Source organism: Hippocampus comes, unplaced genomic scaffold (assembly GCF_001891065.2).
Source record: "Hippocampus comes isolate QL1 unplaced genomic scaffold, H_comes_QL1_v1.1 scaffold620, whole genome shotgun sequence".
NCBI classification, from domain to species: Eukaryota; Metazoa; Chordata; class Actinopteri; order Syngnathiformes; family Syngnathidae; genus Hippocampus; species Hippocampus comes.
This window is the reverse complement of record NW_017804841.1, coordinates 475430-499313: the sequence shown is the minus strand read 5'-3', so window position 1 is coordinate 499313 and position 23884 is coordinate 475430. Positions and strand designations below refer to the sequence as shown.

Genomic DNA, 23884 nt, shown 5'->3' with positions numbered 1-23884 from the left:
ATCATTGGACAAGAAGTTAGAACTACAAAAGACACTTAATTGGCTGTTTAGGAAACGAAAGCAACCAATCGCGGGACGAAAATTTGGTATTGTCTTTTGGTGGACGAACCAGTAAGGCAAATCAGAATACAGAAATAGTAAAGTCCATCAGGTATTTTTGTTGTCATTATTTTTTTTCCTCCACTTTCTAAAAACGTCTTGACGCCGAGTCAACGGCTACCCAAAAGAGGCTGATTTGGAACCGCCTAAAAAGCTGAAGCAACCAATCACATAACGTAAAACTGCCGTTTTCACTTGATTGACAAAACAACGAACGAATCACAATGCATAATATTGCGCCGCTGGTCTTTGATTACGCAAAACATAATGGCGCTGCCCACGTAGTTACGAAGTGCTCCTCTCTGTTGAGTACATTTGTATTTTATCCACATTTAAGAGAAATGTTTGACATATTGAAAAAAAAAAGACGAGTCAGATAACTTTCCGGAACCCTCAGGTTCTTAATATTATCAAATTGAGATAAAGCAATTGCTGTTTAGGTCATAACACAGCGCTATGTCTGGGTCAAATGTTTGGCATCGCAGCCGGGAGAAATTGAGACGTTTTCCAGAATTCTTTGCACAATGTGCGGAAGAGGTAAGCATTGAAATCCCTGCTAATTCACAGTTCATTCTGAGCTCGCTTTATGAATACGCATTTGAAAACCAGCTGACTGAGCGGCGAGGTGACGTCACGGACGTAGTTTTAAAATCCTCAGACAAGCCAATGACACCGAAAAGCTCTTTAACACATCAGACCGTAAAATAACAGTACATGACACTTCTCATGTGGTCCATCGTCCTGTTTGTTATTCAGGCAGCAGCTTATGGCAAATGTGTGGCAGCTACCACAGTAAGCAAGCAGGAATTGAAGAAGGACCATTGTGCGAAAGAATTTGCTGCCCTGAAAACGTGCTTTTCAAATGCTGTAAGTAACTTAGTCTGAAATTGTTCTGCAGGTCCGTTTTATTGATAACTGTCTCTTGTTACAGGCCAAGAAAAACTGCAAATGAGCAGGAAATCCCTATTGGATGCAATTGGAGAAATCAACTGAGAGATGAACAATGCTGCGAAATCACGTCTGACAAGGAACGTACTGAATGTAGGTGTCATAATATACTCAAAAAGGACGGCTTATCATGTGCCATGAATGGAAAAACTCAAACATTTCTAAAACAATCTTAATAAACTGATCGAGTGGTGCGCACAGCTGCCTCACAGTTCTGGGTTCGAATCTCATTCTATGCGGTTTAAACTGCCTGAGAGAACGACTTGCAACGGTGTGATGGAGCCTTTATTATCATCCGAGTGCACATTAAAACATTGTCGATAGAAAAATAGTCAGAAAATAACCTCTGTACAAAAGCGAGACGTGCTGACAAAATGGTTTGCACTCCATTTTTTGATACAATACTGATGCCTGTTCAATATATAACAGTAATTCTACAGCAAAAATACCTGACATGACCATTGCTGCACATGGGTACAAAAGGCATGGAAATCAAAGGGAAAATAGAGGCTCTTCAGTCATGACTGAAGCGTCACTAAACAGTTAAAAAAAAAGTATTCCCCTACATTATAAGAGGCAGCTCCAGCATTACGTTGAATGGAGACATCAACACAGGAAGATTTACAATATTTACACTTCAACTTCGGTGGGCGGGATGTTGAAAACAAGAATGGGCAGGGCCCCCCGCAAAAATAAAGTGACTCATGGTAGATATTACCCACCCTCGACAGAATCTATTTGCATAGATGTATGTACATTTAAACAACAATCATTTTTATTCTGCCCCACAAGACAATAAGTTAGTATGTACAAACTCTTTGCTTACTAAGGACTTTGGACAATTTTAAACTTTGCTTTGTGTGTGGTCAAAATGAAACTCGCGTCGCAAGGCACCACCGTACGTCCGTGTAACAATTCCGAAGGCAAGCGAGTCGAAGGCAACGACGTCGCGCTCTCCTTCGTGTCAATCCGGAGGCTGTCCACGTCGACGTGTCAAAGAGAATGTGTGAGTGATGCGTGTTATTTCATCTCCTCGTCCTCCGAGGTCTGCTTAATTTGCCGCGAGTGAACCATTGCCCCGGCTAGGAGCTTCTCCTCCAGGGCTACGTGCAGGTCGGGCCCGCCCAGCTCCAGCAGGGGCTCCAGCCCGCGCACGGCCTTGGGCACGCCGGGCCCCTGCGGAGCCGGCGCGTCTTCGCCGCGTCCCAGGGCCCTGCGCCTCCGCTTTAGATCCAGCTCTCCCTCGTCGTCCCTGGCGTTCTCGTGAGAGCCCCCAGGGCGAGCTCCGGCTTTGACCGGCCCGTCTTCGCCATCCTCTCCCGAGTCCCCCCGAGCGGCAACTTTCTCTTTGAGGTCTCGTCCTCCTTTCTTCAAAGCTTCACCGTCTTCTTTCGGAGCCCCCTGCGCGGCGTTGCCGGCGTTTTGGGCTTCTTTGGCTCGCTCTAACTGAGCTAAGCGCTCCTGTGCCTCCTTTTCTTTTTTCTCCAGCAAAGCTTTGTCTGCTTTTTCAATGTCCTGCTGGCGTCTGTCTTCGATGGCCTTCTCCTGCGCTAATTTCTCCTTCAGCGCCTTCTCTTTCTCCAGCTTCTCTCTCTTTTCCCTCTCCAGTCGTTCCTTTTCCACCCGAGCCTGCACTTCTTTCTCAATCTTCTCCCTCTCGAGCCGCTCCTGCTCTCTGGCCAGCTTTTCCTTCGCCTCCCTCTCCAGCTGTTCTTTTTCTAATCTTTCTCTTTCCTCCGACGCCGCCTTTTCCTTCTTCTCCCCCTCAAGCTGCTCCATCTTGGCTCGCGCCGCGCTCTCCAGCTGTTTTTCATCATCTAGCTTGTCCTCCTCATCTCTGACTTGAGCAACGTGCTCGTTGTTCGCTGCCGGCGGATGGACGGCGGGTATTTTCCTTTTTAGAGGCACCCCTCTGGCCCCCAGCTCACTCTGCTGATGGGGCTCCACTGGGTTGTTCTCTTTGTGAGGCGCCGCAAGAGCTACCTTGGCTACCTCCTGTCCTTTGTCTTCAGCAGCCTGAGCTGGATTCGGCAGGGCGGCGCGAGGCTCCGCGGCGGCAACTTGCAGAGCCCCGGCGGCCGCTGGCTCTTCGGGCTGCTGCGCGTCAAAGTCTCGGGGCTTCGCCGCTCCTCCGTCCGCTTCCTCCCCGTGCTCCTGGAGCTCTAGACGGAGCGGCGCATTTCATGGATGAAACACTCAGTTGCACCGTTTTAGAAATCGAAATAAACTTTACTTTGTTCGCAATTCCCGCCGGGGCCCTTTTTACTAGATCTCGTTTTATCTCGTCAACCTACCGCCCGGCTGCTTCTGGTGGATTTCCTTGTGCTGCTCCTCGATGACTGCCAGAAGCTTCTCCTGCTGGTCAAGAAGCCTCTTCTGTTGCTCCTGCTGCTCCTTGATGACCTGCAGCAGCACCGCGTGATCCAGCTGGCCTTCTACACGGGGGGGGGAACAACGCAATCATCAGTCGACTCGGGGGGGTGGGAAGACCGTACAAGCCCTTAAGTTAGCATGACCGAGGGTCTCAATGGGAGAAGGAGACTGGGGGAGCGCTACGCACATACTGGACACTTTCCAAATGTAGCAATTTATTTGCCTTTATTTTAAAAAAAAAAAAAAATGCTCATTTTACTGTGACATGTCAATATTCATTTTAAAAACTCAGCATCATATTGCTTGGTTCAGGCAGTGTCCAGCAAGTGTACAAAGACTTCAAATTTGACAGATGAATCGAACAAAAAATCAACTACCAAGAACCAGTTAACGAGAACTACGTTAGACGGGTGGTGATGTGGCGTTTAGTAAATCACACGAGGTGCTATATTATTATGAATACAACGGTGAACAGACGCAGCTCGATGTGTGTTTTGAGAGATTTTAGTAACAGACCAAGAGAAGGTGGAGCGAGAAGGGGATGTCGTACCTGCAACCAGCTTTTTTATCACTGTGATCCGGCAGAGAAAGGAGCAAAGAGGTCAAGATTCAAGAGGAGAGACAGAAAGAAAGACAGAGAGGGGGGGCAGAAGTCAACAACATAATGAGAAAGTGGCAAAACAAAAAATGGCAAGCCTTGCATCCTGAAATGTTGGAAAGTCAAGAGTAAAGCGGCTCTGCTTCCGTCCGCCCCGCGTTTATCTTTCAAGAGAGCAACAAGCAAGAAGGGATCACAGCGATGATTAAAAAGAAGTCAAGTGAGATTAAAAGTAGCGAGTGGCAAATACGGCAGACCGTTGCCGGCGTTCTTGGTGACACAAAACGTTGACCTTCACAAGACGTCGGAGATGCGCATAGCCGTATTCTTAACAGTAACTTGCCGTACGTGATTGCCGCTGTGTATTTATTCATTGCAAATCCATGAAATGTCAAGTTTCCACTCACCGTCCATTTTCTCATCCCCAGCATCTTTGCTGTCTGCCGCTTGGGCTTCTTCAGCAGCAGGTGGCGCTAAAATCACATCAAATATCAAGGCTGGACCAGGGTTTGACAACTTTGATCTATTTTACGTTTTTTTTTTTTTTTAACGAAAGGGTTTGGCAATGACGTCTCCTAGCCAGAAACAGACGCAGCGTTTGTTTTCCAGGCAAGGCAAGCGGCTCGAGCCGAGTTGGGAATGACTGGTCTCATGTAAATATCAATCACTCACGTTTCCCCGCAGCCTCGGCAGCGTTGTCCACTTTGTCGACTCGCTCCGCTGCGGGCTCGTCGGCGTGTGCGTCCACTTGGTCTTTCGCGGCGTCGAGCCCCTCAGCTTCTTTCAGGGGTACGACTTCTCGATTCTTCTCCGCCACCTTCTCAAGCACCTCATTGGAACGCCCGTCGCCCCCACCCAGGTCCACTTCCTCTTTCTTGACAACGACTGCCGCCGGCTTCAGCACGTTTTCCGCACTCTCCTCTACTTTCGCGGCGTCCTGACCTCCGCCCGGCTCCACGTCTCGTTTGCGTTCGTCCTCCGCTAATTTCTTTTCCTCTTCCAACTCGGCGTTGTTCTTTTTGGTGTCTATCTGGACCTCGTCGTGCGGGATCGGCGGTTCGTGGCGGTGGGCTTCTCCCTCCGGTACGGCGACACCTGTGTGAGGTCCAATTTAGAAGCGGGTTGTGTTCTGACCCGGGTTCAGTTTCCTTACCGGCATCGGGGCGATCCAATTGCACTTCTTCCTCCTTCTTGCTCTCCGGCAGTCCCACTGGTCCTTTAATCTGGAGGGCTTCCTCCGGCTGCCTTTTGTTTGGTTCCAGTTCATCCACCACCGCCGGGAGGTCGGGTTGGCCGATGTCTCCTGGTTTCACATTGGGAAGATTCTCTGTTTCCAGAAAGATGAAAATGCAACATGAGTTCTGTGACGTAACGTGTGTTGAATCACTCCTTCAATTCGGCCCTGATGTTAATTTATTGACCGAACAACTTCAAATATGTTGAACGGTGCAATGCAGATGCATTGATGTCGACGGCAATACCTCCACTAGGTGGCAGTCTATGCTGGCAAGAACACCACGGGACAAAAAAAATAAAATAAAATAAAATAGAAAAGACGCAGATTGCATCCATGGCAATAAGATGAGACGGAGGTGACAAACAGGAAACGGGCAAAGGATGCGAGAGCAAACCGGGGGCGACAGATCTCAGCAGATGACTGTCAAACCATCGCGGGCAAGCGAAACGATCTGGAAAGTGAACACATCAACTTTCTTTCTTTACCTCCAGCCGCTCTCGCTACCAAACTAATATGACCTCCTTCTACTTTATAGAGACGCAGCTTAAAGGCCTTTTTGAGGCGCCCGGGGAGATATTGGAAGAAGGTGGTGAAAAGACGGAATCTGGTGGTGGGGGGGGGGGGTGTCAAGAGGAAATGAGGAAAAGGGGTGTGGAGAAAATTGCCTCAGTCTGAAGGGCATCATTCTTGCTCCATCAATGTCACCCAGCTCAGAGATGCTCAGAGATACTATCAAAGTCTTATCTTCTTGCCTTGCCTGTCTCCCTATCAGTCATTCTGTTGGGCATGGGATGAAAAATAATATCGCTTTATCTCTTTTCTTTCGTTTTTTTCCCCCCTGGACCCTTACTATGGAATCACATATTCCTTACGTTGCTCGTGCAGGTCACGGCGACCATCTTTTGAAGTAAACGTGAGCCTCATTAGTTTAACGTGTTGGAGCCACCAGTCACGTGTTTTACCGTGCCGCTCAATGACGTCTGGTAGTTGCACGTTGCTCTTGTCGGGTGCCGGAGGAGGGGGAGCTTGGACTTTGGTCGCGGGGCCTTGGGCCGAGATGGACAAAGTGGTGAAGGTGCTGATGAGAAGGATGCCCAGACCCACGCAAAGCACGAGCTATCGGGAGAAACAAGAGACATGCTGTAAGTTGTTGAAAAGGATTTTTTCCTTTTTTTTTTTTGGGCTACACGAGGTCTGACGATGGTACCTGAGCTATGATGCTATTCTTCTGGATCTTTCTGTAGATAAGAGCCGGGCATATGAAGCAGATGAGGCTACCCATGGTGGCTCCAGTCAGACCCAAAATGGTTTCCACTGGGGAGACACAGCAGCAATTCGTGTTCACCGTCCACTACTGATTAAATATTGAATAGCTGACCTGGTTCGGTCCCGGTCCACTTTGGAGAGCAAAAAGCGCTGGTCGACACAAAGTCACCTGGTTTTGTCATCATAGACAATGGCCAAGAGGATTTTGTCTCTTGCCTGCTCCTTATCGGTGGGCGCCATTCAATTGCCATTCATAATCAGCTGCCGCCCAGCCCCTGGCGCTGGGCTCGCATCTCTGGCATCCCGTTGCTGGCGGCGGACGGGCCTCGGCCCAACCCCCCCCTCGTATCTGTCGACTTGAGTTGGCTGGATGTCAGACCCCCCCGCCGGAAAACCATTGCTTATCCAGAGGACGGACACCATATTGTCTTCCTCTAGATTTAGTGTTTGTTCTCCCCAGGGTCCTTACCTCCCTTCTCCTCAGTCTATTAGTCTGATTAGATACACAAAGAGCCAAGCGCGGTTTTGTTTTTGTTTGCGCGGCCAACCTATCAAGGGTTTAACACGCAGTGCCCATAAAAAGCACGAACGAAAGCACGAGAACTCACTCTTGGACCGTTTCCGAGCTGCGAGCGGGACCGACCGTCAACCTGACGCAGAGTCAGCGACAGCGCAGGTGTGTGTATGTGGATGGGTTGTGTGTGCACCCTCCCAGCCCCCCCACGACCCTCTGCCTACCCATCTGAAAGGAAATAAAAGTTAGAGCCCTGATTTAAGGACTGCGTTCCGCTGTGACAGTCACTGACTCGTAAAGTCACATTCACGCGGATCGTTAAAGTGTCCCAGTGACTCTGCCCACACAAAGAAACACGTGCACTTTTCGAGACCCCCAGTCGGCGATACGCACGCACGCACACACGGCGACTGTACCGTTGGGGATGAGAATGCCTCCCAGCATGGTGCCAAACACGATGCCGAGGGTGATCATCTTGAAGCGCAGAGGAGGCATGTAGCCACCGGCTGCAAACGTCCCATCTTTTTGCTGCAGAGAAGAAAAAAAAAAAAGGATGACAACAACGCTTGGAAAAACAAAACAACAAAAATGGGGTTCATTACGACGCCATTGGATTTTTGTTTCGACGGGTTCGTTACGATGACTTGGGGAAAACCGAGAATCTACACAGACCGAGAAAAGAATTTGCTAATGTGGTCCAGATTTGAGTCTGGAACAAGAAGTACACGGACATGATTTACTTCGCATCGCCGCATAAAATGATGTGGCGGGCCAGATCTGGCCCCAGAACCTTTACTTTGACACCCGTTTGTGTTTGATGTCATCACTGACAAAAGTCAGTGATGTTTGTGCACCAAAGCTATGTGGATATGAAAAAAAAAAAACTGAAATTGAGGTCGCGGCATGACAACAACGCTTGGAAAAACAAAACAACAAAAAATGGGGTTCATTACGACGCTATTGGATTTTTGTTTCGATGGGTTAATTACGATGACTTGGGGAAAAACGAGAATCTACACAGACCGAGAAAAGAATTTGCTCATGTGGTCCAGATTTGAGTCTGAAACAAGGAAGTACACGGACATGATTTACTTCGCATCGCCGCATAAAATGATGTGGCGGGCCAGATCTGGCCCCTGAGCCTTCACTTTGACACCCGTTTGTGTTTGATGTGCCTCAATCCTGTACGCCAAACGAAAGTCAGTTATGTTTGTGCACCAAAGCTATGTGGATTTGAAAAAAAAAAACTGAAATTGAGGTCGCGTTTGAGTTCCTCTGCCGGTATGTTTGAGGAGGGCTGTGCCGACACGGGTCACACCCTGAGAATGACTCAGCGGTTTCTCATCAAGCACGGCAAACACACATATTGATATTGTCGCGGCCGGCGGAAAAGAACTCTCGAGATCACCTGCTGCTCAAAGAGCATGGTGTTGATGGCCTGGCGGCACGGTAAGATCATCATCGGGAAGCCGACAGCCACGGACATCATGAAGCCCACCCGGATCACTTCGGTCACCGGGTTGGAGGGGAAGTTCATCAACACGTTGCCCTCGATGTTCTCCGTGAAACTGACGTAGCCAAAGAAGCCCACCTGGAAGAAAAAAAAAAAACGGTTCCTCGTGACGTCAGTCGGACGCGCCGTTTTGAGGTGCGCGTCCACTTACGGTGATGTAGAAGACGGTGACGACGTTGAGGGACGACGTGAAGATGGTGCTCATGCGCTTGACGGACGGCTCATCCAGGCTGTCGTAGGTCGGAAGCACCTGACTGCGAGAGACAAAGCGCGCGGCGGAAGAAATTGGATTTTTATGGAATCATTCAGCCAATTATTAGGAATAATAAATAAAAAGAAATAATAATAATAAATAATCGGTGTGTCAGCGTAAAATTCTCACACTGAAAATTGATATTAATACTAAGAAAATGTCAAATAATAAAAAGGCAGTTTCAAAACGGCACTGGATGGAAATGACCGAAAGGCAGTTGAGGGGACGTTGTGTGACAGAAAGGAGGTGACGGCGCTCAAAGCTGTCGGACGTGGTTCATGCGTGTGTCTGATTTCCCACGTTTTTTTTTTTCTGTTCTGTGCACTCTTGAGAAATTTGGAGGGACCGTGATTTTCGTTATCTCGCATTCAGTCCTTTTTCTCTTTCACACGCTTGGGAAGTTTATGAGCGAGAACCGTCCTGCACTCCCGCTCCGCGCTTAATCCACAAAGCATGAAATCTCAATGCCAAGGTGAAATAAAATGGCGCACTGTAAGTGGGGAGCTAAGGTGTGTCAACGGTCTCCCAATAAGCGTCGACCGATGCGATTTCATTTACAGTAGTTTCAAGCAGTCCATAAAAAATTTTTTTTTAAAAAAGCAGAGGGGTAAATATGTATTGCTAAAAAATGTCCATACAGCAAGGTTGTAAGTCTCAAACACTTTATCCATATACTGTATTTGTCCATGTGTGAGCTGATCGCCCGTGAGCATCCAAACCTTTATCTAAAAAAAAAAAACAAGTCCGGCTCCCATTCCATCATAATGGCAATGTTAAGTAATGATGTAACGGGGAGTAAACACGGTTCATGAATGTCATAAAACTCCAATGTGCTGAGAGCTATTTAATCAGCTTGTGAATGCATCAATGTGTGTCTGTAGGAGGGCCGCGGTCCAGCGTGTTGATTAGTGGATTTGGCTTCGGCTGCCTGCCATCTAACGGCGCTCCTGCCTCGCTCGCTCGGCCCTGACAACGGGCCAAATGCATCATCCTGCCAAATATCACTCAGCGGCTCTAGCGGGACCTGGCGCCTGGACACACGAGCGTACAAACATATGAGGAGGCGTCTTTCCCCTTTAAGCGCGGGCGCACCTCGGTCGTTAATGAACCCGCCCGCTTAGACGGTCGCATTTGGCTAGTTTTGTCCTATTATAGTAACTAAAGCCCCCCTGTAAAGGGAAAATAAACGTGTTGTGAATTTGACACACCGCAGAGAAGAGTGTTAACAACCTTGCCTAATTAAAAAAAAAAAAAAAAATCTAATGGATACAAAACGAGGCTTCAAAAACATGTATTAGATTGCTGTCGGGAAATCCAATGAATGTGCTGAAATCACCTCACTCTCATGCTAATTTGTCTCATGCATCTTTCTTTTGCCGACACATAACATGTATATCCCTTGAAAACATATCGGCCTTTCGCACTGTGATTTGCATGCACTCATGGCGGACAACGAGGCACTCCGAATCACCCACGCCTAAATCTGACTTCTTTTTATTTCTCTTCATTTTTCCCCTCCTGCCGCTTCCACTTTTCTCACCGCGATGTGCGCACACTCATTGCGTACAACGAGGCGTTCTTAAACCGCCACCTCGAACAGCAGATGTATTTTTGGGAACGAAGACATTCTAGTTTATATTATGTTGGGGGAGGGACTCATGATGAAATCCAAAGTCACTAGCACAAGGCAAAAAAACAAATGGCGGAAAATCGTTGAGTACTTCGTCTCTGCACACTTTTGACAATTAACTTCAAACATGTAGAGCGTATTTTGGAGCAAATCTGTGAATGCGCTTTATAGGGTCTCGCTTCAGTCTCGGGCTTCGTCACCCCCTGCTGTCACTTCCTCACTCACACACACACACACACACACAAACACACCGACGCTTATGCACACAGTCCGGATCCTGCTGACCTCCCAGAAACAATCGCTAAATCTCTCTCCAGTGTTGTATTCAAATTGCATTTTTTTTGGAAATACCTCAAACCAAAGACTAAAGTAGAAGAAAGAAAAAGAGACATAGCATGCACATGGATGTGAGGGAAGAAAAATGGAAACGTTTTTTTCTTTTTTTTTTTTTTAGAATTTAAACAAGGTGGTGCCACTACAAAAGTGGGGTAAGAAAAAACTTAATGGAGTAAGAAAATCGCTGTGAAACTCCTATTGGATATATTTCCTAATTTAATAGCTGTCATGTGCCAAATACTGGCAATGTCACGGAGTCGCATGTGCTTCAATTACCGCGTGACTGTGAGATGCACATTAGCAGAATCAGCCGTCTCTTTGTGCAATTAGAATTCTCTTGCACTGCATATTGTCAGACCCCCCCTCCCCTACCCCCTGTTGTGGCTTTCTGGAATCATGCAAGGATAAAGTGTGCCCATCCATCCGCCGTCGGGTTTACAGGGACCACTGTTTGTCAGTCACTGAGCTCGTGAGACGTTTACAGTCCGGTCCAGTGCAAAAGGTGTACTTACGACTGACAGGCGAAGGCCATCCCACAGATGGGGAGACAGCGAAACACCCCCTCCCAGCGCACCACATTGACCTGCCCTAGCCACCAGCCACTGAGCAGCTCGTGTTTGAATGAAGACAGCACCATCTAAGGGGAAGGAGGAGGGAGGGGGAGCGGGGGGTTACAGCGCAAACCAAATCAAGACAGGTGGAGGAAGACGGAAAGAGGGGCGTGGCCAGGGGGGCTCCTCCCATGCATGGGGTAACTTATGAATGAGGAGAGAGAAACAGAAGAAATGAGGACATGGATACACCCCCATGCTGCACCTGCCAGAATCAAAAAGATGGGCGCGAGGAGCATGGCGATGAAATAAAAAAAAGAAAAAAAAGAAATAATACACTCAATATAAATGATGCAACTACATCCAGCCTGCTCAACCTGATGAAAAGGGGTCCAAAATATTTCACTTGACTATTAACACCCCTACTGCTGTCCAAACGCACGCACGCACGCACACAGACACACACACACACGTGATCTGAGGAGGAAAAAGCCGAATTTAAAAAAGGTGAGAAGTGAGGAGAAGCTGGCCAAATGTTTCGCAATTGTGGGAGATCTTTTTATGAGGTCATGAAATTCAGGCTCCTTCACCCAATGCCTCCTTCACTGCCCTCCTGATGGTGTAAGATGCCCGGAGGGGGGGTCCAATGGTTTACTTACGGGTGACAGCAGAAGGTGGTGGCGATAATGGGCAGGCACTGAATGACGCCCTTCAAGCGCCACAGGTGAACCCGCTCCAACCAGGAGCCTGAGATTATGCCGTAGCGCAGGGACGACAACACTATCTACAACATGAGCAGAGGAGGGGGGGAGAGAGGGTGGGGGGGGGGGGGGGGGGGGCGGTGGGGGTCAGGAAGTCAAAATGAAGGGAAAACAGGACACAAAAGGTAAAAAGAAGGAAAGAGTGGGAGGGATGAGAAGGAGATTTGTGATTGTTAGAGGCTTCGGGGTTATACATGGGCCAGGCTGGACCTGCATCTACTAAATAGCAGACACACATCACAAAACGTATTCCAGGTTTGGCGCCGCGCCGCAGCGCTTCAAAGGCATGGCCTACAGAGTTACTGTAAGCTGCAGTGGGAAGTCTGTGGAAGCGAGAGTGCATGTGAGGACCCAAACACACAGGTGAGTTCTTACAACAGGCAGAAAATGGGTGCTGGACTCCAGGGGGGGAAAAAAAGGAAGATCTTAGCATGGTACATTCTGTGCATCTGCTCTTGAGTAATAAAAAAAGCATTTGTTTATACCTGAAGGTGGTTCGATCAATAAGAGGCTGCCGACAGGATGGTGTTTACTAATAATAAGTGGACTATGTAACAACCATCCATCCATTTTCTAATCCGCTTATCTTCCACAAAAGGCATTTATAAAATACATTTGATATTCGAATTTGAAGTCAGCGGCACAGAGAGAGGAGCGACCGGCTCACCGTGAACATGAAGAAAGTGTAGAACATGAGCGCCATCGCCGAGAAGGACTGAATAGAGGACATCATGTTCCGCTGCAGACTCAGAGGGAGCACGATGAAGAGCGACACGGCGATCAGCAGCAGCACGCGAAAACTGCCCGTCACCTTGAGAAAAGAAGGAGGAGACGGTTCAGAAACCCAAACAAGAATTGGCTTTGCGGTGCCTTCAATTCTTCCATTGAGATGTTGACTCAAAATCCCAAACCTGTAAACCCAACAGCTGGGCAAAGAAATTGGAGCCCAGATCTGCAATAACCACGTAGAAGGCAATGCAGGTCCCCAGCATTAAGCCGATCATACTGCGAGGACACAAGGTGAAGCGGCATGTCAAATCTATTGTGTCTATTTTATTTTTTAACTTGTAAACATTGGTTATGTTTAAGGTAAAAAAAAATATATACAATAAAATCCTCAAAACCAAGCTATGCTACAAACATAAATGTGTTGAGGTGTATAGATAACAGTATATATTAACAGTATACTTACCTGGTTTCCACCAGTGCTTTTCCTGCTTTACCGTAAGCGTGGAAGGCTGCAAAGACGAATATGAAGTTAGCGTGTATTCAAAAAGAGACTTTCTGTCTTGATATTAGCATCAGCAAAACAAAGCACATGTTGCACTAAAAGCACACTGGACACACTGGTGTTTCACTGTGTGCGTATCGAAACATCATTTGATCCATTTGTCGAAGACCTGGTGAGTGACGTGGGCGTCAGCCATGAAAGTGTCAAGTTGGCTGTTAACTGGTTAAATGCGTTAGCCTGTCTTGCATGTTGAGTGCCTCAGCGTGAGTTGTGGCCATCGGCAGCCCGTGTGAATGTGCTTATTACATTTATCTCTTAAAAGTATGATAAATGTATTTTATCACACAATATTCTGAATCCTTCAGATTGCGCCACCATATATGAACTTTATTGTAATAATTTTTCAACTCCATTTTTAGCTCAAAAACATGACTACAAAAAAATAAAAAAGAAATTATAAAAACGTCACTTTTGCACAATTTCCCAGATTACATCTCACCCAATCCAGCATAGGTCCTTCTCTTGGTGTTGCTTGCGGTGTGAACAAGGAACATGCATGACTTGTGCGTCATCCAGGAGCAAAGGAACAACAGGAGAGTTCCCAGTACGATCCCACACTGAGGAAAAACAAGCACAAGTCAAAGCTAGGACATGCGTGCATCCATCTTGAAATGTACTTTGCGTTATAAATGTCAGAGCAAGGAGTCAAGGGTACGTTCGTATTGCGCACCAGTTAATAGAAAACACATTGGTTCCAATATGGCATATCAAGCTGCTGACAGCGTACAAGTGATTATATATACGTCATTTCTACTGCCATATCGGAGAGCCTTGCATTTACTCCTGTTCTTGTCAATAGAAAACACATTGGTTCCAATATGGCATATCAACCTGCTGACACCGTACAAGTGATTATATATACGTCATGTCTACTGCCATATCGGAGCCTTACATTTACTCCTGTTCTTGTTCTTCTTCGCCTCTCGCACTGAACTTCCTTTCTACTCATTTACTTCAAGTCACGCACAATTGGGCAGAAATGAGGCAGGAAATGAACAGCAAATAACGATCAGTAAGTCATTCTGCTACAGGCGATTCTCGGTTTAAGGCGAAATTTCATACCTACGGCGGTGACGTAAACCCCGAATCGCACACGCAGTAGGCGTCGCATGTGTGAAAGAAGGACTGCTGGTGTTCACAGTGGATGAGACAATGTTTGAGTTCAACAAAGGATCCACTGATCTTAGTGTTGACAGATTTAACTTTGTCCTACCTTAGTCAAATATACATGGGTATGCACACTTAAGCACACGAAACACATTTACTGTTACACAAAATAAGACACGCCCTTCCATATTTGGTTGTGTTGGTTCCAGTTTTGACCACAGCGTTGCATTGTTTGTCACAAGATTTATTTCCGTGCACTGTTGCATTGACTGGTCATCCTCTATGAAAGATTCTCAATGGGTTTCTGCTTCAGAAAGTGATCTTTTCTAACTAAACTTGATAAGTATTCCGGCCTCCCGTTTAATTTGACTCCTGACAAACTACTGTTAAAAAAAAAACAAATAAAAAAAGTCCTGCACCTTGGGCTATATCACTCTTACTGTTTAAGACTGAGAAGCTACTACGCAAAGCCTCATTAACTTGTTGGCAAGTGAAACAAGACAATCACTGCAGTAAATATCCCAAGGGATATTTGTGTGGTTAAATCCAGACACAAGCTTCATTTTCATAGGAACGAGTTTACTAGGTGGTGAGATAGTGATCCTTTTCATGGGTATTTGGAAGGAACTTACTGTACAAGCATATCCAATATTTGAATTTTAGTGGAAACAGCATGTGGTCATATTACGATAACCATAAAAGTGGGACCTTGCAATTTTTATTTTATTTTGAAAGAAACAAGCATACCAAGGAAGAACTCGCTATCAGCGACAGGTGAGACCAACCGGGTGTCAGCCTAGCAATGTCTGAGTGGTGGCTATTTTTGTGGATTTTTCTAAAATTAAAAAAATAATAATAATAATAATTAAAAAAAATAAAACAGGAATGAGCACAAGGGCAAAAATAGGCGGCTAATTTAATTAAGATTTAATGGGTTGTTTAATTCACAATTAGGCAATCCAGAATTAGACAGGAAATCCAGAAAGACAACTATTTGAACATAAACCATTTAAAAAATAAATGTCAATTTTAAACAGGTGGGCTAAAAATGGCGGCCTTGGAGCGCGCACGTCAAATACGAGCACGCTCACGTCGCAGGTGACGCACCTGTTTGAAGCAGAAGGGCATGGTGAGCACGCTCACACCGACGATGCTGTTCACCACGTTCATGATGAGACCCCAGTTCGACGCCGTCATTTTGGGACATGCGACCTCTTCTTTCCCTCGGTAGGCAAATGTCAAATAACACGGAAAAAGACCAGCAGTGCACGAAAGCACGTCGAAATGTATCACTTGGCCACAGCGGGGTTCGTCTCAGTTCCGGGGCGCCTCAATTCGCTGCAGTGACGTGGCGCTGTGGGGATAGTAAACATTCGTCACCCACTACTTTTTAACGTTTGAATAAAAGAAAAAAAAAACATGATCGCGTGTCACACAAAGTTAAGTTTATCACGAAAGCGCAAAGATATCAACCTCACCGCTTAAAGGTTCATTATTCACTGATCGCAGTGTCGGCCTGTTTGCGTAATCGTGGATGTCATCGTGTCGATTATGTCCATAGAGTTGCGTCCTCCTTGAAAAACGTGGAAGCAATAGTTTTAAAACAACTCTAATTCGAAATAGTAAATCAAAAATGCGCCTTGACTGTTTCCGCCCCCACCTCCTGCTCGCTGGCGTAACCAGGAAGCAGCGATTGGAGTCGACGAAGTGAAAAAAGACAACACAGCCTGCACTTTGCCTTCCATGAAACAGTCGGGCGCCCTCAAGCGCCTCTCTAGTGGTTGCGCGTTTGATGCAATGAGGCATCACCTCGCTTTTGATCTGTTTTTAAGGTGTAAAAGAAAAACACTTGACAGCAGAGGTTCTCAAACAGTTGACACCATGTACCGCCTCAAAAAAAAAAAAAAACACAAAATGATCATAAAGAGGTTTTTCTCCTTAAAGTTTATTCAATAAAACTTAAATACTGCTGCAGTTAAAATATATGACACGTAAAAGTGAAATAAAAAACTGTACTGAAACGTTTTTTACTGTGCTTAAAGATTTAATGCAAAGGTGTTGCCCTAAAAAGTTAAATACAACTAAACTGTACTGGGTCAATGCTTGTTTTGCCTACCACGAAGGGAGCAAGTACTCGTCCCGTATTTTAAGAATCACCGCAATACAGTACTGCAGTAAAGTACAAACACCTGAAAAATCTTACTGTAATGAAGTACAATACTTAATGACTGTACTTCATTACTTCCCACCAGGCCTACATCGTTCTCCAGTTGAATTGCCAGGAGTTTGTAACCTTTTTAAGTTTGTTTGCACAAATATATTTGCACTACTTTTATTTGCTACCACAATTAATGGCCTACTATGAATCAGTGGTTCTCAAACTGGGAACTTTGGATTTTGTTGCCCTGTGCTCGTGACGTGTAACGACAATAAAGTTTAATCTAATCCATTCATTTGTTTTCAGCCTTTCATCTCTTCATCTGATAAGTTGAGATGCCGATGCCAGGTTTCAGATGTCTCGGTTGAGAGCAGTTGACGGCAGATAGTATCACTGAAATACCTCCCAGATGGTTTCATTTAACTAACTGCTTGTGGACCACAGCCGTCATCAACTGTTTCAAGCATTTATGTTTTTCTTCTTTGTTGCCTTAATAATAGCCCCCAAAAATATGGACAAAGCAACTGAAATGTAGACTGGAGAGTGAAAACAGCCGTAATCGTAACAACGTCCAAAGCAGTTCATTCTCAGTCGTAAAATTCAGTACTTTTGAGAAGTAACGTGCGTTTTGAATATTCTAACTTGTGTTGCTATATTTACAGGTGGGCCTCGGTCTACGACCGTCCCGACGTTCGAGGTTACCTGGTTATGCTATGAACTCGGTAGCTTCCAGCATGCAGGCCAACAAGCACTAAAGGTAAGGAATGTTCTTTTTTTTTTTCATGTAATTATGAATTCGCTCCTGCATCAGGGACTTGAGTACAAAATCGGCTCATGTCGGGGTCAAAGGAACGGAACGTTAACGTCATAAAACCAAGGTGCCCTTGTAGTCAGAAAGTGCAGCCTACTTCCTCTTACACTGATTGGCTTTGTAATCATAACAACACTAATATATCTATGTATATAAGCAGATCCTGTTTTTCCAGCCTTCAGATTCCGGTCAGGAAAGGGAAACAAGGGGGGGATGCCGAGGCTAAAGGTGTGAGGGTAAACAAACAAAAAAAAACTAAAACACACTGGGGGAAAAAAAAAAAAAAAAAAACAACTCCAGCACCTTAAATGTAACTTGTGATGGTTTATTCCTGCTGCCTGCCTGCTGCCCTCTCAGATAAAAGACTATTGTGTTGTTTGACCAGGAAATGGAAGAAAGACTCTCGGGGTAGTGGGAGGGGGGAACCCAGAGCATTTTGCCCAAGAAGTGTTGCGCTGTATCTCCAAGGATCAAGGTTATTCAGAGGCTGGGATGCGATGGTTAGGGAGGCAGCTGGGGGATGAATGAAAGTGTATGTCGGATGGATTTTGTGTTTTTTTTTTTTTTGCCCCGCTGCAAGGGGGGGGGGGGGGGGGGGGGGGATGCCATTGTTCCAAACTTAAAGGGCGCGTTTGCAATTAAAACCACATCCGGGTAAAATAACCAATCAGAGACAAGACGCTGTGGCCGCCGAGATGTCAATCATTTCCCCCTGCAGCCTTGTGCTGACCTGTTACCTTGTGCTTTGGAAGCTTTCCAAAATCTAGAGCAAATAAGAAATACAGGTTAAAAAAAAAAAAATGCCTATCCCTCATTTGCAACAACTGGACTAGAAAACAGAAGCAGCGCAAACAAGCCAACAAAGCTAAAAAGACGGAAGAGCAAACGAACAAGCATGAGCGTACAGTCAGAGTTGCCTTTTAGAGAATTTTGACACCACGCATAATTAGCAACATTTATCATGTCTTTTTTGCATTAAAAAAAAAATTCAAACATTGAACCGATAACATCCCGTGTTATCGCAACCCTCCATTACCAATAAGTTATGCTACTGTTGTAGCGGCTGTGTCCTCACCACAGATAGATGTTGCTAAATAAGCATCTATTAAGCTTAGCAACATTTATCATGTCTTTTTTGCATTAAAAAAAAAAAAAATTCAAACATTGAACCGATAACATTCCGTGTTATCGCAACCCTTCAAATCTTGCTAGTAGTTGAACAATACAAACATCCCATTTAACAAGATGCTACTTGGCCATAGCGCTCACGCTTGTCAGCTCCGGATGTGCTGTTGAGGCAGATGCGTCAATGCTAAGTGGGTAGGGAAACAATTAGTTCTGCCTCTAGCGACACTGCATTATTGATAGCAGCGAGTCATGAAAGACTACATACTGCTTATGCATGGCAGTTGCATATTCCGTTAGCATTGGGTGTGCACAGAAGTGACAATTTGACGTCTACAAATCAATGGAAATCTAACGCCACATATAACGGTATGTGTTGAAGAATCAAAATATCGTAGAAAGCTATTTTTCTTCTCATTAAAAAAAAATAATGCACAATGAATGCGCAATTGCTTCTTGCTGTCGTGTGTGTGGAACGGATTCATGGCATTTCCATTTGTTTCAATGGGGAACGACGATGTGTGATCCGATTCTTTTGAGCAAAACAATTGGCTGATTTGTTTTTACTTCTCTCTTTAATTCTAACTTTGATTGTGCGACAGCGCACAACATAAGTCTTATCTCAAGGCACCACTGTACTTCTGATGGAAATCTAACTTTTACACTCTTTGAGCAAATCCCATTTTATCTTGTGTCTCAAGCTGACAACATTTGGCCATTTTACGGCGAAAATGTAATTTCGAAGAATACAAACTCTGATCACTATGCGTGTGTAAGTGTGCATATGTGTGTGATCAGAGAGGTTAAGACAGGAAAGCCCTGCTCCTTTTGCACCAGTGACCCCTCCAAATCAATGTGACAGACCAGTTGATTGGCTGGAAGGTCCTGTCTTTCTGCACCTAATCCCTCAAGGTAGACCCTGGGCCAGGCCTGCTGCATTTAATTGTGCGTGTGCGCATGCGCGTGTGCGTGTGTGCGTGTGTGTGCCGTGCATCCGTGCACTTGCATGTGAGTCTTTCTGCACCTAATCCTTCAGGGTAGAGCACAAGCCACGGGTTGGGGCATTGGCGCAGTTATAGGGGTCAGGCCTGTGTGTGTATGTGTGAACGCTTGAGTTTTTCCTCCCCCGGTAGTCCAATTAACAGTGGGGCGTAGCGATGTATATTCCAAAGAGTCAGTCATGTGTTTGGTAGTAGTCGTGGGTTATCGGAGCGGGGCGAGGGGCACATTTTAGGGCAGATTCAGACGGATAACCCACTTTGGGTGAAATTAGACGCAGGCATCTGGATTTGACCCGGGGTCCTTGCCGTGACCCCAAAGTGACCAAGGGGGTCACGGGGCACAAAGCAGAGCGGCGACCCCGCACAGGTCAAGCATGCGGGCGGCTGAAAGGACGCCTTTGTGGTGCCTGGCATGCTCACGATTTCCCATGAGCGCCAGGGGACTATGTCTGCCCAGGAAAGGAGAGGCGGAGAGACGAGGTGCGTGTGTGTGTGCGTATGTCTGTGCGTGCGTGCGGCGTAATTGATTTTTGTTTGGATTTCAAGTTGCTTGATGTGTGATTATCCTTGACAAGATGCCCTGGATTTTTTTTTTTTTTTGCTACCTTCCATGTGGGTGCGTTTGATTTCCGTGCACTCGGGGAAAGATTTACTTTGACTGATGAAAACTTTGCCACTCTAATTCATGTTTTATTCCAATCCAAATAATCCAAAAACTCCTTCATGGTAGAGGGGTGGAAAAAAAAAAAAAAAAAAAAAGACAAACAAAGCCAGCCTTGGTCTTTCATACCCCTTCCAATCCTGATCCCGGCGCATCTCGAAACCTTGGAGGCGAGTTAATTCTTGCGTGTGTTTGTTTGAGTGCGTGCATCAGCCTGAGAGATTCGAGGTCCGCCTGTGGTCGCTGCTTGTGTACATCTGTTAGCGGCTCCTTAATGAGCGCGCGCGCGCCGCCTCCAGTGCTTGTGTGTGGCCCTCGGAGAGGCAGAGAGGAGCCCTCTGCTCCAGTAATCACATTTAATTACACACCAGCATTAGACGGCCCGTGAATGGGGTTTTTAGGCAGGCCTCTCACACTGGAATTGGCCACATCCCACCGAACATTGCCCACCTTTGTCCCCGGCCGTCCCCTCTGTCTTCTATTAAGACTTTGTCATTTGACCATCAGCAAAGCACTACAGTCGAGCACTAACAACGAATGCTGCACATTAAGAACTCCCGAGGTAAAGAGGACAATAGGCGTTTTCTCGGCCGGGGCGGCGTGTGTCAGTCTCGTTAATGAGGCCAATGGACCACACGTTAGACTCATCAGCAAATCACATCGCCCTGGCCCAAAGAAAAATCCCGCATGTCTGCTCGGCTATGATTTAAGCTTAAGAAAAATGGACAGGCCAAGTGTATTCTGTTCATCTCCAAGGGAGGGTTGGAGGAGGGGTAGGTAGGTGGTCGCACTGTGAAATCAATTTTTGAAGCGGAGCGGGTTGAAGCTGACGTGGGGAGAGAAAGATGCCAGGTCGCCATCTGCACGCCGCGCACGCACACCGAGCAGCATTTACGCGTTAATATCGACATCTATCACCGTGTTTACGCGTGAAATTATGCTACAGCCCCGCCCTACCCCCGAAAATCACGGTTTTAGGTCAACACGTGTAAACAGCACACACTCTAATGGTTTACCTCCAATGTAAACGCGCTGCTGTGCCTTGAAAACATTTTTAATGCCTTCACTTTATCAATGCTTAGGGAAACGGCAACATCCCGTTTGAAGTATTTCGTGGAATTTTTCTCCTTCAATCCATTTGAAGCTTTGTGATTGTCTTTTGCTTTTTTTTTCCCCCTTTAAGGAAATGGCCAAGGCTTCCAATTCGTATCACACATTTAAAAACTATATTTATTCAAAAAATAAAATAAAGACAAACATAAGGGCATGAGGGAGACGGTCACGATTGCTCAGTAGCAGCAGTCATATTCATCTAATAAATGCCTGTGCGTATTATATTGTCTGTCTACATGTGTTGCTCCACATTTGTGTTCAAATATCCATTCTTTAAAGCGTTATAAGATCGTCACGTTAATGCTATGGGTCGTCCTGGCAATGGTTTTTCCTGTCAAGTTAGCATTAAACTAGCAGCCTTGAAGGCAAACTTATTGTTTTAAATACACACGCCCTTCTCTTTGTTTTATGTTTAGTTTGACAGGAAACGTCAACTGGGAAGGGCTTGAAGTCCTTAAAAAAAAAATCTAACTTTCTCGGTGTGAAGTGAGCTGAATCCTGTCTCAAACGCTTGCCTGTAAATCGAAGCAAAAAAAAAAATAAAAAATACAATCAAAATTTGCAAGTCGGATCACTCATATCTCAAGGCACCACTGCATTATATTCTTATTTTTATTTTTTTTTTCAAAGCAGTTACAATTTGCCGTTCTATTCTTGCTACATTTGGGAATGATTTCCTTACTAATTTACCCCGGCTTTCCTCCAAGCCCGACCTCCCTATTTTTTCTCACACACACACACACACACACACACACACACACACACACACACACACACACACACACACACACACACACACACACATTCTCGAACTGACCATAAATCCAGTTTGTTTTTCAAAGGCCAGACTCATAAAGAGAAGAGGTGACAGAGCAGCACTGATGGGTCAATATCGCCGCTCTCGCTACAACACACACGCTCGCGCACACAAATGCCCTCCCATACGAGATGCATGACCTTGTACGGCGTCGGTACACACACAGGTATGTCGAATGTCAAATTTGCATGAGAACACACTCTGTTTTATTCATACATGCACACACACACACACACACACACACACACACACACACACACACACACACACACACATTAACAGAAGCAGTGTGTTGTGAATGGTATGTTTGAGTGGAACAGAATGACTGCGGGAATTCATGCTGGCTTTCCTCTATTAAATCGACTATAAGGCTTACTGTGTATGGGAGTGCTGACGTCTCAGCCCACTGTGATGATCTACAGCCTGTAAATGTGTGTATGCGTGTGTGTGTTCAAGTCTACCTGTTGCCTGGGATCTATGGCTCGGGGGGATTTTATAGAGCACATACGAACATTTGCGCCCATTTGCCCACGTTGAAATCCGCGTTTTTTGCGAGTGAGCGTGTCCGTGTGGGCGTGCAGCTGCATGCTCCATAGCTTCCTTTTTTTGCAGCGTTTAGGGTTTGGCACACAGAGGGTGGGAATTCCTTCACATTCACATCAAGACAGAGGAGGGTCTCACAGGCGACTTCGCACGGCTGCAAACCTCACACACAGGGGAGTGATAATTTACTGTCAGAGTGGGCTGCAACTGGAGGGGAATCGGTGAAGAAGTCGAAACAGGACAAGCGTGCATACTGTACATGAAGTGCGTCCGAAAAGTTCCAGGACTGGTGTCCTAAACCCAAACTATGAGTTTCCCCATTCAATGTTGGCCGGGTGACCAACCGACTTGACGACAAAAATTGCATTTGAAGATGTGGAGGACATCAAGATGGCTTCAGTGGCGGAGCTGTGAAGGAAGAATCTTTCTCGAGGTGCATGAAGGGGCGACAGAAATGGCTCCAAAAATGACTACGTGAAGATCGCTTTCCAGGGGAAAACGCCCGTCTTGGAACTTTGCTGACACTCCTCGCACATCTTTGTGTAAATGACAGTTAAGACATTAAACCGTAACAATTTGGTATGTGTGAGGTGATATTTTTCGGATGTAAAATACATGCCTTGGCTCAATAAAAGTTGAGAAACATTGTTTTTGAACGCGTTCCACACGTCAAAGGCTGGACAGATGATCCCAATCTGAACCTGCAACTGCTTTTGACAGTTTACGATGGGACTCTTTCAAAGTGAAGACTTTTGAGAACGGCAATCCAAGGGGGAAAAAAAAAATGCAGTTGTCATCGAGTTAAAAAGACGTGCGTCCCACACAGTTAAGCAACAAAATGCATGATTCATTGGAAGGAATTTTGAAACCATTTCCACATTTTAGTATCGGGCCTTGTGAGACTCTGACACTCACTCCGTCGCCGACATAGCTTTCAACATTCCTCCCGTTTCTTTTTCTTCCTCCCCTGTGCAAGATATACTATCCTCTTCCCCCTTCTCCCTTTTTCACATGCCCTCCCCGCCTCGACTTGTTCTCCCTTCCTCTTCCTTTCTTCTGTTCTCATCGAAATTCAGCCCTCGCCGTGGACACCATTGATCTCGCCTTCCCGCATGTTTGAGAGCCGCTGGGCGGCAGAAGTGGACTGGACGGGGGTTTGGGGGGGGGGGGGGGGGCGG

The 23884-nt window shown here is 46.1% G+C and overlaps 3 protein-coding genes across 5 annotated transcripts in view; 1 reads left to right on the top strand and 2 right to left on the bottom strand.

Annotated features, from left to right (window-relative positions):
- Positions 1 to 23884, bottom strand: part of LOC109516427 (uncharacterized protein C16orf52 homolog B-like) — a 426069-nt gene that overhangs the window by 186103 nt on the left and 216082 nt on the right. The window lies entirely within an intron of this gene.
- Positions 343 to 1601, top strand: ndufaf8 (NADH:ubiquinone oxidoreductase complex assembly factor 8). The gene is made up of 3 exons (XM_019871293.1): positions 343 to 636; positions 856 to 966; positions 1031 to 1601. The coding sequence occupies exons 1-3, from the start codon at positions 556 to 558 to the stop codon at positions 1049 to 1051; spliced, it is 213 nt and encodes a 70-aa protein (XP_019726852.1). The 5' UTR covers positions 343 to 555; the 3' UTR covers positions 1052 to 1601.
- slc38a10 (solute carrier family 38 member 10) lies at positions 1320 to 16178 on the bottom strand. Of its 3 annotated transcripts, none has more exons than XM_019870161.1 (18): positions 15956 to 16178; positions 15585 to 15831; positions 13810 to 13927; positions 13272 to 13317; positions 12991 to 13084; positions 12747 to 12890; positions 11978 to 12102; positions 8700 to 8802; positions 8444 to 8626; positions 7452 to 7563; positions 6463 to 6569; positions 6218 to 6371; positions 5172 to 5345; positions 4691 to 5113; positions 4426 to 4491; positions 3971 to 3991; positions 3342 to 3482; positions 1320 to 3209 (listed from the first exon to the last, which is right to left on the bottom strand). In XM_019870161.1, exons 2-18 carry the CDS (start codon positions 15672 to 15674, stop codon positions 2068 to 2070), a joined length of 3243 nt encoding a protein of 1080 aa, XP_019725720.1. In that variant the 5' UTR covers positions 15675 to 15831; positions 15956 to 16178; the 3' UTR covers positions 1320 to 2067. The 3 variants fall into 3 exon arrangements, with proteins under 3 accessions (XP_019725720.1, XP_019725729.1, XP_019725738.1); XM_019870170.1 differs by lacking the exon at positions 11978 to 12102 and adding an exon at positions 11280 to 11404; XM_019870179.1 differs by lacking the exon at positions 3971 to 3991.